The following is a 17,488-nucleotide window of genomic DNA, read 5'->3' on the forward strand; positions in this document are numbered from 1 at the left end:
AACTCTTATAAGGATGTGTTTTCTTCATTTGTCTTTGCAGTGAAGTTTTATGCAGAACAAACGAGTCATGCTGAATAGAGGACACTTGCTTTCCCTGAGAAATGATACATATTTGGACTCTAGAATAATTGATTTCTGGAGCCAATTGATTAATCACCGCACAAAGAAAAATCTCAACAACATCCGAAAAATTCACTTCTCTTATTTTACATATGTAAATTTTTTATATGATTATTATATATATATATATATATATATAATATGTTGTTCATTTGTAGAGTACTCATCATTATGGTGGTGATTGTTTTGCCACTATAATTAAAGAAATAAAAATATTTCATTTATCATTTGAAGACTTAAAGAAGGCTGACCTTGTAAATAATCTCTCCAATATTTTAGAACATTCTCATTTTTTGGCTATCTAACTATATGATATTTTATATAAAATGGTCATGTTTTGTAGATTATGTTTCCTATTTTAGAACATTCTCATTATTATTTATACTGTATCAACAAAAAAAGAAATCCAATAGTTGACAACCTACCATTTCCCGAAGATTTACTATGGGAAAAAATATGATACATCTATGACCTTGGTAATAAGCTGAATTTCTCTATTTAAAAGTGTTTATATTTCACATTTATGTTTATATTTTTTCTTGCCTTGGTAAAACAGAAGAATACTTTTATTGAATTCATGAAGACCGTTGACTTGGGATTCGCCGCTTCAATAGCTGACTTCGCATTCAATATTATGAAACTTCATTGACAATATTGTGATAATAAAACATATTGTGGAATATACTGCATGTCGAAAATGTGGTCATTTACCGGAGAAGAAACATCACCGTTTCTTGAGATTAACAACAAGGAAACTATAAGTAATATAGTTTTAAGATCGTTTGAGAATTATCTGTACTAACCTGCTGAAATTTGTGTTTTTGAAGTTAAATCAGTAATTGAGTCGATGAGGATAAAGTATGGTTCATCGCTCCTGAAGTCAAAAGTGAACAATGTTAATATCCAAATCCCTAAAAAATTAAAGAGAGCTGCTACATTGTTAGAAAATGAATATCTAATGAATCGTAAAATAAAACCATTTGCAATATTGTAACATTGTTTGGTTGCTACATTACATATGAAATGAATTGTAAATTAATATCATTTATTTTATATTGAAAATTATTTAAAATGTTTGGTTGGTTGATACATTATATTGAAAACAGTCAATGTTCTAGAGAAATGGTCCCAAACATGTCCATGTTCTAGAGAAATGTTCCAAACATGGTCATGTTCGGAATAACATGTTTCCGAATATGGTTATGTTTGGAAAGAAATGGTCTCAAACATGATCATATTCTGGAAGAAATGGTTCCGAACATGGTCATGTTGGGGACAAATTGGTCCCAAACATGGTTATGTTTGGGGAAAAATTGTATTTTTATTTATTAGAGTTATGTTGATTAGAGTAAAAAGAAAACTATGTTTAACTATAAAGTAACAACTTTTTATAGGATTATTGAGTTCTTATCAAAAGTAACTTTCAATATCTTCTTGGTTAGCTATTTAACAAGAATTACTTCCACAAAAGACAAAGGTCAAATTAAGTGTATTTTTTTATGACATCTTATCTTTTGCTTATTTTCTAATAATTAGATAATAATATCAAATGAAAACTCAAACATAAAAAAAAATAAATGTAAATGAAAACTCAAACATAAAAGAAAGATAAAGATAAATGAAAACTCAAACATAAAAAAAAGAAGAAACGGTCCTGAACATGATCATGTTCGGAAAATATGATCCCGAACATGATCATGTTCAGAAAAAAATGATCCTGAATATATCATGTTCGAGAAGAAATTGTATACCGAAATGTAATTTCTTATATAATGAACTGCAATTTCTTTTACATTAAAATATTAACGTTGAATGTTGTCCTCACAAGTATTATATTATAACATACAACATTATCTTCGATTAATGTTGTTCCCACAAGCATTATCTTCGGGATATGTTTGAGAGGACAAAAGTGATGTGAAAGAATATTGAGTCAAGACTGGATCTTTCCAGTTGTGTTGAATCCTGCACTATTGCTGTTGTTGCTATATTTTCCTAATAAAAAAACAATGGAATTTGCATTTCAATATAGTTTTTTTAACAGTTTACAAATATCCAAATAAAATCACATCTTAGAAACTAACCTTATTTTGACCCTTTTTGTTCATAACTCTTTCGATTATAGATTGTTTACGTTTGGTTGGAGGTCAACCTCTAGCCCTTACTCTCACGGGAAGTGGATCAATTGTGTTGGTGCATAAGATATTGATGCAAAAAGTGTATGTGAAGAAGGTGTTGGTGTAGAAGGCTATGATTAGGTCGTCGTCTGCTTCGATTTGAGTTTTTCATTCAGAGAGAAATCTAAAGTTCGTACTTTTGAACTATTGATAAGAGAAAGCTATAATTTGATAAAAACGGAAAAAAAAATACAGCATATTTTTTTCTCTCTCTCATCCATCGTGCCTTGCAGCATTTAACAAGACTGCATTTATTTAACTTTTGAAAAGAGAAGTAGATAACATAATGATTTTCATGAAAGCAGCTTCTTATATTCTAACAAATCTAGCTGATCTAATGGTTGTAGAAATAATTGCCCTAATTGCTAGATAGGTGAAGTTGAATGTGCATAACTTTGTATCTTTCAATCGTCTAAAAAAGTGAACCAAACCATGTAAGCACTTTGAACTTAACTTATTTGGATTGGGATGCTACAAATGAATCATGAAGTTTCTTTAAAAAAAAAAGAGATTCAACAAAGGTAAGTAGGGTAAGTAAACCATATATGAGTACTACAAGTATTATAAAGTTGATTCACATGTTTCAACTATGGTAAACTGTATATATATCACTTTATTAAAGTTTTTTTTTCACATCCAAAGGTTGACTAAAAGTTTAATGAAGAACCAGAAAGAAAGAAAACAACAAGCAGAGCAGCACACAGATCTCTTTCTTCTTCCTCCATTCCTTTTTCTCTTAATAGATGCAAATACAAAGGATCATCCTCTTCTTTATTTTTTACTTTCGCTCCATCTGCAACAGGAAACCTTAAATAATTTGAGTCATTTCTAAGGCAGAACTAGTATGACTCAAAGAAGTTGACGACTTGAACTAAAGAATTAGAATGGCAATTAAAACCAGTTTCCTTAGCAATTAGAATTCTAATGATGTTCCAAACATAACCGGGTTTTCCTAACCAAACATAGCCTTAGACAAGTTTCCTTTGCATGCAAAGGATGAGGTAAATAATATTGGCCCCATTTGATAAACACTTTTTCTTTTCTTCGGATTTCTCATCTAGACCAGATCTAGAAAAAGAGAGTGTTTCCAATTGACAGCCACATAAAGAAGGATTTTAACCGATAAAAAAGGTTCAAAAGTACCATTGGTAGGCTTTGAATTGAAGACCTCAATACTGGATCACCAACAATCATCCTTAGCCTTTTGATAAATTCACTCCGACTAATGTTCAATTTCTGCCAAATTCTCATACAAAAGAATGAGCAAAACAGGGCCAAGAAAGGTAGTAAACAAAATACATTATAATATAGAAGCAGCAAAGTAAACATTACCTGGAGCAAATCATAACTTTCTCTAACTAACACCATACTAGCTGGAGGTATTTTATTTGCAATTACAGCAAATAATAATAAGAAATTCTGTTTAGAATAAGCATCCCTTCCTTGAAATCCTCCTCCACATCCCTATAAACAACGACAATGATAACATTATTACTTCATGAAAAGATAACACATTTTCAGTTTCATGTCTTCAGCATTAACAATATACTCATCTTCCAAATTGTTCAAATCATCTACCAAAATACCCTATATTTTTTTATTATATATTTGTATCCATAATGTCGTTTTACCTAAATAGCTTGACTTTCAATAACCTACATTTTATTCAAACAAAACAAGAAGACAAGATGAATGGAAAGAAATCTACTCAAATGCGGTGATTCGGAGTAGAGTGTAGAAGCAGAGTCCAAACAACCTCACCAATTGGACTTGTGCAGAGGATGGGGATTGGATCAGGATCCAATGTTATCCACAACGCATGTTGAATAAATGTAGCTGATTTTGATCAAAATAATTTCTTTTGAAAATGAGAACTAAGCATGTTATGTATCTCATTAAAATTCTGTAAATCCTTTCCTTATTAGTACAAGGTTTATTCTTTTCACAAAACAAAGAACTACATCAAACAAGGCATTAATCTTAACAGTGTAACTCACATTCAGCAATGCATAATAAGAGAACCAAAAAGGCTAGCAACAAATAAATAATCCTCGGATCTTACCGGTGCCATTTGTAACTGAGGTCTGGCGACAATCCCAGCAGGAAATCCTGCACAAGATTGATACAACATAATCAGGCTCCAGAACTGAGAGCTATCATAGAAGAAGCGAAAGAGGAAGAACATCTCCTCTTCGACGATGTAGATCACTATCTCATCAGTCCACCAACTGAATAAAACATGCATGAGTGAAATAGCTTTCAACCCAATCAGCAGCTTCTAGAACAACTTTAACAATCCAAGTTTGACACTCAGCTGACAGCATCCGGCTGGTCTCAAACCATCCAAATTCGTACGCAGAAACAAAAGCAATTAAAACATATATAGGAAATAGCGCCCCATTTGGAAACACTTATTGTTTCTGTATCTGTTTCCAGATACAGAAAAATTCAGAAATTTAATTTTACAAATACAGAAACAAAAACAATAAGTGTTTACAAACGAGGTTAATTTTGAGCAGATGGAGTTTAGAATAGAATTAAGGAGCCAGTATCACCTTTAGTATCAGAATGCACTTTGAAACTAACCACATATTCTGGGAAAATATGTGTGTTCTTATTCATGTTCCATATCATATACAGTCTGGGATTAAGAAGATTATCAACTCCAGTATCATACTCATCACTACTAGGATGGAACTGTTCCGATTCTAGATGAAGGACCTCCATGTTTCCCATAATAACACGACAGAATACCATGTGTCGAGCCCCATTTATGTCAACAGCACTAGCTCTTGCACTGTTCAGATTGGGAAGAGAAAAGTAAATGCATGTAAGAACTTGACATAGAACTACTGCATGAAACTGACAAAAAAATAAATCCAGGTTCGTAGATATCAATTAGGCTTTGTCATCAACTAAAATACCCTTACTTTATTTTTTAGAAGTTAAAATATTAAATCCAAATGATATTTTAGTTGTTTAGCCCAAGTAATCCTACATAAAAAAAGCTCTTACACAGCACAAGGAATATAAACTCGAATCAACCTAAAAACTGTGTGAGCATACATAGCTTTGAAAGGATAATACTAATAAATGCTACTTCTAGAGTCTAACGATCATGATATTTACCATCTCCAGCCCAAACTTAAATACTCTAGCATGGAATCCAAGGGTTCAACAAAATCTATCGATCATGACATTTAACAAATACAGAGGAAACAAAAAAAAAATGTGAGCCAAACCGAATAAAGGTGTGCTGATAATATTTACCTAAAAATAGTGCCTCTTAAGGGTATTAAATGAACACAATCTCCAAACTTTGACTGACATCTGAGCTTTCTAGTGTCCCCAACTCCATACATCATCGTACTAGAAAGCATTTCGTTACTAGAAGGAAGCCAAGCATAATGAACATTTGCATCACCTCGATTCTTTTTGGTAATTTCTACTTGCTTGTGAAACAACTCCAATCGAGCTTCCATTGAAGCACTAGAACCACGATAAATATCAACAATCTCTATACCTTTGATGTTATTCATACCCGTTATAAACATTTTTCTCACAGTATCTGTGTCCGGATCTGCGCTTCTAGAATCAATAAACTCAGACAAGTTTCCCACCATCTGTGTAGCCTCGACCTGAACCTGAACCTCAACCTCAACCTCGTTAACTCGATTGGGAAGCATTGCATTTGATTCTTGCGCCTTAGTGCTATGGAATCCATTTATCCCAATCTCTAGCTGAAGCCTAATATCATCATGGTTTGGAGGCGACTCTAAATGGTTATCTTCATAAGAATTCGGCAAGAAAGATTGACCTGATTCATCCATCCATGCAATGGACTGCTGCAAACCTGTTTTCAAATCCAATTGCAGCATATGTATAAAATCTAGGAAAAGCTGACGACCATTAAACTCTATCAGAGTAGCTGCCCTTTTCAATTGGAAATCTTTCTTAATTAGACTGATAAAATCTTGAGGAGAATCACACCATTGACCATCTTGATAATACATCATTCGTTGAGGGACTTGACTGGTCATGAAGTTTGAATAAGAGTGAATCAAAGACTTCATGACAGGACGGGGAGACGGACCACTCTTGTTGACTGACGCGTTTAACTTCCCGCTCTTGATCAGCCTCTGGAAATCATCCAAAGCATTACACTGCAGAGATTGCATCTGTTTTAAGCCGGTGAATTGTGCTTCACCCTCAGCAGGACGCTTTCTTTTCAAGTCCATCGAAGTCTTACTCTCTCTATCAGATGTTTCCATTTCAACCAACTGAATCCCCTGTTCACAGATACAACAGTTAAATAAAAATATGAATAATTATATTCATAATAAGTGGCATACCTGATTGATGATAAAGCGCCCATAAATAAAGATACAACCAATCAAAGAAACGACAAATCAAATAAACGACAAATCAAAGAAACGACAAATCAAAGATATGACATTGGGCAAATACAAAAGAAGATTATGGAAAACATTAATTAGCTCTGGATTTAGTTAAGATCTTATGTGATTTTGTGATTAAAAAGGTATTCATTCAAAATGTGAAATAAACTATAAAAATAATGTATTTGAACAATTTGTAAAAGTGATTCAGAAAAATCAGTACAAGGATCTCATACCCATTTGGAAACACATTTCATTTATGTTCTTATATCTGGATACAAAATCATTTGGAAACTAAATTTAGTCAAAAGAAAAATTCAGAATTTTTTGCAACTAAATGATCCTAAAAAACATATTTTAAAAGTATTTTCAAATCTATCTTAGAAATTTAAGAAACTAGTCTTACCCCACTCCTACCTAGGGCATGCTTCACTAGTGAAGCCATCCAAATTCTTCACATTCACTATCTTCAACAGTAGAAGATTTGTGTAAGCAAACCGATGTCCATATAAATTTAGACCATTTTTTTTCAAATTAAGGAACTTTCACAGCACATAAACGTTGATTTTGAGACAATGATACCGAATTGTCGGATCAAATGCAAGATCCGTAAGAACAAACAAATCAATTAAACAAAATGCAACATGCATCACAGAATTCCAAAATGTTGATAACCGTGAACTGAATTAAATCATCAATGAACAAAACAAAAATGACAAAATTAAACATCTCATCCGAAGCTAACATGCATAAAAAACGGCGATCAAGCAAACCTTACAACAAGCAAGAGGAATTCAGACACCAAATTCGGAGAAAATTTCTCCCTTTTTTTACTCCTGCTGCGCCCACTTGACAACCCTAATCTTTGCTCGGGACCCATTTTGGAACCTTCCAATTTATATATTGGTCATTTTGTTAACCGCCTTACTTTTTACTCTTTGTCTTTCTTTGCATTAATCAGAAAGAAAAGCCCAAAATTTGTCCTTGAACTTGTAGCAATTTCACATTTTAACCTAGAATCATTATCTTATTATTTGAAAAAATTAATCTAAATGTGTTATGTTTAAAAAATATTATATTAATTTAAAAAATATTTTGACTTATAATCCATAAAATAATTTTGATTTAACATTAAAAAATAATATTTATATCAAATAACAAAATAAACATCATAATATAATTTAAATAATGATACAATTTTAATATTAATATAATCTAAATTATAATCCAATAAATTCAATTTTAATATGAATGATGACAAAGAGTAGTCATCTGTTACTTGATATTGAAGTATCCATTCTCCAATCTAAATTTTATTTTACTGTTAGAATTAAATGAGAGGAAGAAGTGATGAATTTTCTTTTTGACTTTGATTCTTACAGTTGGATTTTAAATTTGACAGGTATCTATTTATATAATTCTTGAACTCCTACCTGTATTTTATTACCCGAATAAAGTGTTGATTTATATTTATTAATGTTTAAATATATTAAATATTAAATAATAAAATAATTTAAAATTAGTAATATTAAAATTTTAAAAATATAAATAAACACATACTCGGATATGTCGTAGAGATAAAAAAAAATATATAATAAATCACTTGTTATTAATTGTTATTAAGGACTTAAGAGTTTAAAAACTAAAGAAAATAAGGTTGAAGAGCCAGAAGAAACGAAAAAATATTTTATTATTAAATAAAATAAAGATGAAGAATAATGAGAAATAATTATTTTATATTAAAAATTGATGTTGGAGTGAAGTAGAATTGGACAATGGATTGAATCAACATGATATTATCTCACTCAAGTATTTGGTTATTTGGTTGATACGACACAAGCACGAGACAACACGATCACAATCACGACACAATTATGAGTTTATACAATTATAACACGATCACAAGTTGACACAGACAAAACACGAATAGAGACAAATCACGAACATGAATATACACATTAAAACGACATAAACACAATTAGTTACATGATCTAAGCTAGTCACATTTAAATTAACATTCTCTAAATTTATTAGATTATCATTCAATTGATAAATTATTTAAATTTATAAATATAATATTTATAATTAACATAATATTATAAAAAAAATAAAATAATATATTATATGAATAGAAATGTGAGCAATATTATTCTTATTAATTTTTAATATTTTTAATATTTTAAATTATTGTTAATACATTAATAATAAATATATGATAATAATTTTAATAATATAATAATATATATTTATATTTTCTATCCACTTCCATTAAATTATAATATAATAATATATCTTTATAATTTCTACCCACCTTTCATTAAATTATAATATAATAATAATATATTTATAAATATGTCAACTACAAATTCAATAAATTTTTACCTACTTTACTCTTGTTTCCTTACCCAATCTACCCACATTAATATTAACATTCTCAAGTTAATTAACATGTCTCTCTATATTATTTAGATCACTATTCAAATTATAAATTATTTAATTTTATAAAATTAATATATAATTAAAATTAAATATACTAAATTAAAATATTAAAATAAAATATTAACTTAAATAATATAAATTAAAATAAAATATAAATATAAATATAAAAAATTAAATTATTGGAATAGAAATGTAAGTCACCTGATAATTCTCTCACATATCATTTTTATTAATTAATTTATTTATTTTTAAAATTCTAAATTATTTTATGATTTTTATTATTATTAATACATTAAATAATAAATATATAATAATAATATAATAATATATTTTTAAAGTATTAAATTACTAAAAAAATATATCAATAAAATTATATTAATTTAAAATAATAAAAGAAGGATAAGATTTTACCTTTAACATATTTAATTAATTAAATATTAAAAATCCAATACTTTTAACCTTTTAAACTAATTTAATTAAAGTATTTAATATTTTATTCAAAATTTAAAAAAAAATAAACTTATAATTATTAACAATTTAATTTAATTTATATATATATATATAAATAAATAATCTCTAACAATTATTAAATAATACCATTTAATAATAAAAAAATTATTTATAAGTTTAAATGTAAAATACTATTAACAATTAAAATTTAATTTAAATAAAATAAAATTTATTTTAATATATATATTTAAAATAATGTTATATATATTTTTAAAAATCTATATAATATCATATAAATGAATATTATATTTAAATATATATATAATGAGATTTAAAATAACTATTTTCTCTCTCATCACTTACTTAAATAATTAATGAGGGATAAGAATGATTTCCAAATATATTTATTAACTAATTAACAAAGGATAGATTCATTTTAAAATATCTCTCCCAACAAATTTAATTAATAGGTTTTTATTTTATTTTATTAAGTAACATTATAGCATTGTCAAAATCTTAATGTAACTATTATAAGCACAAGCACAGAAAATTTATCTACCTAATTTATAAATTCTAAAATAATTATTTTAGTTATTTATAAATAAATAAAAATGGAAATAATTAAAACATGCCAAAATTTAATTAAATGATTAACTAAAATAATTATTGTCATAATTAAGTTTTAATTAATTAAAGATAATGGCAATGAAAATAAATAAAATAATTTGAGATAAATGTTATACCCATATTGTCTCAAATTAATTTACAAAAATTAAGGAGATTAAAATAAATAATTTATGATACATATTGTATCTATTTTACCTAAATAAATTATTTATTAAACCCAAAATATATAAAAATAAAATAAAATAAATTTAAAAAATATGTGTCATATTTATTAAAAATATTTTGTATATTTTTGAAATAAAGAACAAAGCTTAAAGGGTTTGATCGGAAAAGGCCAAAACAACATCATGGTCGTTTGACTCAATGAAGCCCACTTGCTTCTCAAACCGACCTTGAGAGGCTATAAATACCCTCCCTTGATCAATCCGAAGGCAAGAGATCCACTCTCAAAGTAGAAGTTATGTCAAAATGATTCATTAATGTTTAGTTATAATCTTGTCAGATAGTTAAACTATTTTTGTTAATTTGTTATAACCATTAGTAATTAGTTAGAGTGGTTATAACCATTGTTATGTTAATTAATACTAATATAAAAGTTGAAGTATAATTTGTACCTATATTTTGTTGAGAGACTGATTTGGACTAGGTGGGAGTTTTTTTTGTACATGTAATGGATTTGTGACACTATTTATATATAATAAAATATCACAAATCCCCTATCGGGGTTTTCTCTCATTCTTGTGTTTATTGTTTACTCTTTCTAATTATCTCATCTGCACCACTTCTTGACCTTGATTCTTGTTAAATTCTACATGGTATTAGAGTCAATTGATCTACTACGATTGCTAAAGAAATCAAGATGGTGAATATCAACGAAATACCAAGTAACTTAAACCCTAACACTACTCAAAATGTCAATCCATCGATCAACACTTCTCAGCCTCAGCCGACTCATCCAACAAAGAGGAAATACAACAAAGATCCTTTGGTCATTCATCCAGCAGATCATCCAGGGCTAACTCTAACTACTGATGTTCTCATTAGAAAGACCTATTACGAATGGTATCTTAGCGTCAAACTTGCCTTATCTACTAGGATAAAAGTCGGATTCATAGATGGATCGTTCCCAAGACCTACAGATCTAGAAGATGGAAGGTAATGGGGAATCGTCGACTCTATGATTCGTGCCTAGATAATGAATACGATCGACGTGAGGCTTCAAAGAAGGTTTCAGTAAACTAAAACAAGTCGCGATCTCTGACTGGAAATTAAATCAAGATACGAAGGAAACAATGGTCCAAGAAGGTATTATCTCTAAAAGGATATTGTCATACTACAACAATAATCAAATGACCTATAAGAATACTACTCTAAGGTTAGACTCTTATGTGATGAAATGCTTAGTTTGAAACCACTTAGAAGATGTAGGTGTAAAGGAACTAAGATAGATTGCGATGGATGTTTTCTAGACCTTGAAATGATTCAAATGACGATGAGAATAAGTTACTGCAATTTCTGATGGGACTTAATGATCAGTATGAATATGTGAAGGATCAAATATTGATGCAAGAACCATGGACTGCTGTTTACAAGGCTTTTACAATGTTACAGAATGTGGAAAAGAAAAGCTATCTAAAAAATATCAATCAAGATAACTCCCTGTATGTAAGAGAAGGAAGAAGCAATTCAGACAAGTCTAAGTCTAAGAATCTTCTATGTTTTTATTGCGGAGGTAGGGGCCATTTGAAGGAAAATTTCTTTAAGATTGTTGGTTATTCGGACTGATGGAAACAACCTAAGAAAAAAAAGAGGAAGCACAAGTACAATCAACAATGCTTCAGAGAAGAATGAGTATGGAGATGCAACTCTTGAAGAATACAGAATGTACAAAGATTTTCTGAAAAACATGAGAGATCTCAAAGGAAAAGGAGCAGTCGTAGCATCCTCAAGTGGTACTGCTGCATGTAAGTGTTTTGAACTTATATCTCATTCATATACATTTTTTTTTGAGTTTAACACGAGCAGCAACAACTTAGTTATAGATAAAAATGAATGGTTAATAGACTCATGTGCGTCATGTCATGTATGCAATATCAAGAATCTAATGAAAGACATTAGGAAATTAGAGACTCATAAGCTTATGTATTTAGCTGATGGGTCATGTAAATCAATTTCAGAAATAGGAACAATTATAATTTCAAATGAGTTAATACTTAGTGAAGTTCTATTTTCTCCATACTTCAAATATAATCTGATATCAACAACTAAACTTATTGATGATAACTATAAGAAAATAAGAATCAAATAAAATTAATCATTTTAGTTATTAGGAAAATAAATTGTGAATTTTATAGTTTAGACAAAATGTATAATAATATAAAAAGGTTAGGGACTTGTTTGTATATTTGTTATATATATCAATGAAAAAATGCCCTAATAAGATTTGAGTTCTTTTCTCAATTGATAACCGTCTTCATTCTCTACTTTCAATTTCTTTTCAATCGTATTTCTATTCTGCGCTCCAATCATTAACGAAGAGTAGATCTCTTCGTCGTTCATGGTATCATAACAACCATGTAGTATTCTCTTAACTCCAATGGAAAGCTCAAACATCGAACCACTGGTCGCGAATGAAAGTGCGAACAAAATCGCACCAAAGAAAAAGTAACACGTTGATCCATTAAACCTTCATGGAGCAGATAATCCAAATACTATCCTAAGCTCCATCATCTTGACTAGAGCGAACTATTTCTCTTGGATTAAGAGCATAAAATTGTCGCTACAAGCTAAGGTCAAACTAGGTTTCCTAGATGGAACCTGTGCAAAGCCAGAAGATAAAGATGGAGCCACATAGTGGATGGTGGTTGACACCATGGTCTGCTCCTGGATTCTAAACACGATTTCAAAAGAAATTAGGGCAAATTTTGAAGGAACTGTAACTACACAAGACCTGTGGCAAGAAGTTAAAACACGCTATGAAGGAAATAATGGACCGACGCAATATGGCTTAGCTCGTGACATTTCTACCATACAACAAGGTAATCTTTCTGTTGAGGAATATTACTCTAAAATTAGGCTATATTGGGAGGAAATAGCTGGAATAAGTCCACTTATAAAATGTGAATGTGATGGAAGTGATGTGTTGAGCTATTATGGTTGTCGAGCAATTAGGAAATTTATCTGCATCGATGAGAATGCAAAATTACTTCAGTTTTTGCTTGGACAGAATGAGACTTATGAAAACGTTAAGGATCAGATCCTTAACACTGATAATTTCCCAACAGTGCATAAGGCATTCACTATAGTTTTGAATATTGAGAAAAAGAGAGCGTTGAACCTTCTCTATCAAAATTCACATTCTGCTATGAATACCGAACTAAAAAAATCTGCTAAAAAAGAATTTAGTGTTAACTATTCTAAGTAGATTGTTATGGATAAGAAAAAGAATGCAATATGTACTCATTGTAACATGAAAGGTCACTTCAAGGATGGCTGTTTCAAATTGGTCTGCTACCCTGAGTGGTGAAAACAACTGAAGGACAAAAGGAGTAATACTGGACAAAGTCATGCACATGCAGCTTGAATGCTCCTATGGATCAAGATGAAAACAATCCATCAATTGAAAAATTCAACCTATTCAAATCTTATTGGAAAACCTTGAAGAACAACGGCTCATACTCTTCAGGTATGTCAAAAACTTCTGATTCAAATAATAAATTGTATAGTATGAGTTTGAATCAATTAAACAACAATGAAAACAACAAAATATGGATTGTGGATTCTGGTGCAAGTAATCATATATGTTATAATAAAGCATTGATGATGAATTTAAAAAAAACTCCATAATCCTATGAAACTATATTTACGAGACAGCTCTATCAAAATTATCCATGAAATAGGAACTGTTTTTATTAAACTCTGATATTATGTTAAAAGATGTGCTATTTTCTCCAGACTTTAAACATAATTTGTTATCAGTAGCTAAGTTACTAAAAGATAACAAAATTACATGTACATTTTATGAAGATAAATGTTTATTGCAGGACTGTAAGCAAATGAGAATTCTAGCAACTGGAAGAGGATTTAACAACCTTTACCTATTGCACCAATCTGAATTTCCTGCTTTTAATTACTTACTGAAAACTGCAAGTTGAGAGATTCTTGTAGTTCAAATAATATCTCTCGTGTTGAGATAAACAATGTCTATATTGATGATTGTATGAAAACTCATATGAGTAAATCTGAATTTGATATTTTATATGCAAAATTAGGTCATCCACCTGAATCTGTTATTAAAATAATCTTTCCAAATATAAAACAAAAACTAAACCATTGTGAGTCTTGCCTATTAGCAAAAATGCATAGAACACCATTTCAAATTAGCTTAAGTAGAGCTAAAAATGTTTTTGAACTTATACATGTTGATTTATGGGGACCATATAAAGAATCTTGCATAACTAACACACCATTCATGTTAACTATTGTGGATGACCATAGTAGATGTACATGGACATACATGATGCAAGATAAAACAATGGTTCATTTTCAACTAAAATCATTTATCAATTTAATAAAAAAAACAGTATGAAAAAAAGGTTAAATGAGTTAGGTCTGACAATGCTCTGAATTTGTAAATAAAACATGCTCTATTTTGTTTCATGAATTATGAATTTTACATCAAAAAACTTGCACCTACACACCTCAATAAAATGACATAGTTGAAAGAAAACATAGACATTTAGCTGAAGTTGCTAGAAGTTTGATGATACATGCTACAATGCTAAGAAAATTCTGGTCTTTTGCACTACTAACTACAACACACTATTTTACATGCTTACCAAATGTACACTTAATTACAATAACCTAAAAGTATTTGGATCTCTATGCTACTCTCTAATATTCTTTCTAATAAATCAAAATTTGACCATAAAGGAAAGAAATGCATATTATTAGGATACCCATCCAACCGAAAAAGATACACATTATTTGAAATAGAAACAAAAAAAAATTACAGTTTCTAGAGATGTTAGATTTTTTGAACACATAATGATTTTCAAAAATCAAAACATAGAATCTAAAATAAATGATCTAAATGTAGATTATTATGAAGAAATTCATAGAATGGACACATAAAATAACTCTAAAACTTACGAAGAAGAAACTCAAACACAAGAGGCAGAATTACCTAAAACCTGTACTGAAACTCAAAAGACGTTTGATCAAAATGATCAAAATCTTGAGCTAAAATTAAATGCAGAAAACAACATATATCGAGAATCTAAATCACCTATCCAAAATCAAGAAAATGATAATGATAATCAAGAAACTCAAAATGAGGAAATACAAACAATAAAAAAATGTACCAGACATAAGAATTCACCTAATGGATGAACGACTATATAGAAAATGTTAAATAATGAAAAATTAAGAGAACAAAATTTTACGCCAAATACATATCCCTTTAAAACCAAATCAAAAGACAAAACATATATAAACTTTTTTTTTATCAAACATCAATATGCAAACTCAACTAAATAACTTCAAAGAAGCAAGTCAATATGAAATATGGAATGAAGCAATGAAAAAAGAACTACAAGCTTTAGAAATAAATAACACTTGGGAATTGACAACACTACCTAAAGGAAAAAAGGCTTTGAAATATAAATGGATCTACAAAACAAAATTACATCCTAATGGTTAAATAGAAAAATATAAAGCCAGATTAGTGGCAAAAGGATACCATCAAATTGATGGTATTGATTTTCATGAGAGTTTTGCACCCGTGGCTAAGATAGTGTCAATTCGTTTACTATTGACCTTAATAGCTTTTAAAGGTTGGTTTCTACATCAAGTAGACATAAATAATGCATTTTTACATGGACATATTGACGAAGATGTTTATATGAAACCACCGTTGTGATATGACTTGTCCAAAACTGGACAAGTATGTAAACTAAAGAAAAATATACATGGCTTAAAACAATGACAATGGAATTTAGAAATTTCCAAAACATTGATTGACCTAAATTTCAAACAATCTAAGCATGATCAATGCTTATTTGTTAAATCGAAAAAAAACAAAATTACAGCTCTATTAGTATATGTAGACGATATTCTAATACCTGGAAATGACTTGAACACTATAGATGAAGTGAAGATTCATCTAAACACAAAGTTCTCAATAAAAGATTTAGGAGAAGCAAAATATTTTCTTGGAATAGAAATTGCAAGAAATTCCAAAGGAATATATATTAACCAAAGAAAATATATTCTAGACATTATTGATGATGTTGGATTAATGGGATCAAAACCAACAAATACACTATGGCTAAAGGGTTTAAAGCTGAACCACAAGCTAATGAAGAATTAGTTGAACCTGAGCCAATCAGAAGATTGATAGGTCGATTAATATACTTAAATCTAAATAGACCTGATATATGTTTATGTGTTCAACAGTTATCACAGTACATGCTCAAACCAAATAAAAACCAAATGATAGATGCTATTCAAATTGTAAAGTACCTCAAAGGAAACCCATCTTTGGGAGTATTTTACTAATCAAATAGAAACATAAATATAAAGGGATACTCTAATTCTGATTGGGTAACATGCACATTAAGTAGAAAGTCAGTTACTGGTTATTGTATTTTTCTTGGAAATTTATCAATTTCATGGAAAACCAAGAAATAAGTAACAATATCAAGATCATCGACAAAAACCAAATACAGAAGCCTTGCAAGCACTATTTGCGAATTGTAATGTCTATTGTATATTCTCAAGAATTTCAAAATTGAAATTCAATTACCAATACAAGTGTGGTGTGATGACCAAGCTGCAATACACATCACACAAAATCCAATCTTTCATGAAAGGACCAAACACATCGATATTGATTGTCATGTTGTGGATTTATCAATCTAAACACATCGATACGAAATCAATATAAAAGTGGATTTATCAATCTAAACTATATTCAAACGAAATGTCAAATCGCAGACATTTTCACAAAATCCACTGAAGGAACTCATCTAATTAACCTTATAAAAGGCTTAAACTTGCAAGATTATCATCTTGAGGAGGTGATATAAGAAAATAAGAATCAAATAAAATTAATCATTTTAGTTATTAGGAAAATAAATTGTGAATTTTATAGTTTAGACAAAATGTATAATAATATAAAAAGGTTAGGGACTTGTTTGTATATTTGTTCTATATATCAATGACAAAATACCCTAATAAAATTTGAGTTCTTTTCTGAATTGATAACCGTCTTCATTC

The 17,488-nt window shown here is 29.3% G+C and overlaps 2 protein-coding genes across 5 annotated transcripts; one reads left to right on the top strand and one right to left on the bottom strand.

Moving 5' to 3' along the window:
* Positions 1-2,808: 2,808 nt before the first annotated feature.
* On the bottom strand, positions 2,809-7,607 carry LOC124931525 (inactive poly [ADP-ribose] polymerase RCD1-like). 4 transcript variants are annotated; one of them, XM_047472006.1, is made up of 7 exons: positions 7,473-7,607; positions 5,568-6,586; positions 4,853-5,094; positions 4,360-4,406; positions 3,630-3,761; positions 3,441-3,533; positions 2,809-3,090 (listed from the first exon to the last, which is right to left on the bottom strand). In XM_047472006.1, the coding sequence occupies exons 1-7, from the start codon at positions 7,572-7,574 to the stop codon at positions 3,076-3,078; spliced, it is 1,650 nt and encodes a 549-aa protein (XP_047327962.1). In that variant the 5' UTR covers positions 7,575-7,607; the 3' UTR covers positions 2,809-3,075. The 4 variants fall into 4 exon arrangements, with proteins under 4 accessions (XP_047327962.1, XP_047327964.1, XP_047327963.1 ...); XM_047472008.1 differs by having other exon boundaries at positions 7,468-7,560; XM_047472007.1 differs by lacking the exon at positions 7,473-7,607 and adding an exon at positions 7,101-7,154.
* Positions 7,608-13,067: 5,460 nt separating this feature from the next.
* Positions 13,068-13,634, top strand: LOC124930497. Its single transcript, XM_047470836.1, has one exon. It carries the CDS (start codon positions 13,068-13,070, stop codon positions 13,632-13,634), a length of 567 nt encoding a protein of 188 aa, XP_047326792.1.
* Positions 13,635-17,488: the final 3,854 nt, after the last annotated feature.

Source organism: Impatiens glandulifera, chromosome 3 (genome assembly GCF_907164915.1).
Source record: "Impatiens glandulifera chromosome 3, dImpGla2.1, whole genome shotgun sequence".
Lineage (NCBI taxonomy): Eukaryota > Viridiplantae > Streptophyta > Magnoliopsida > Ericales > Balsaminaceae > Impatiens > Impatiens glandulifera.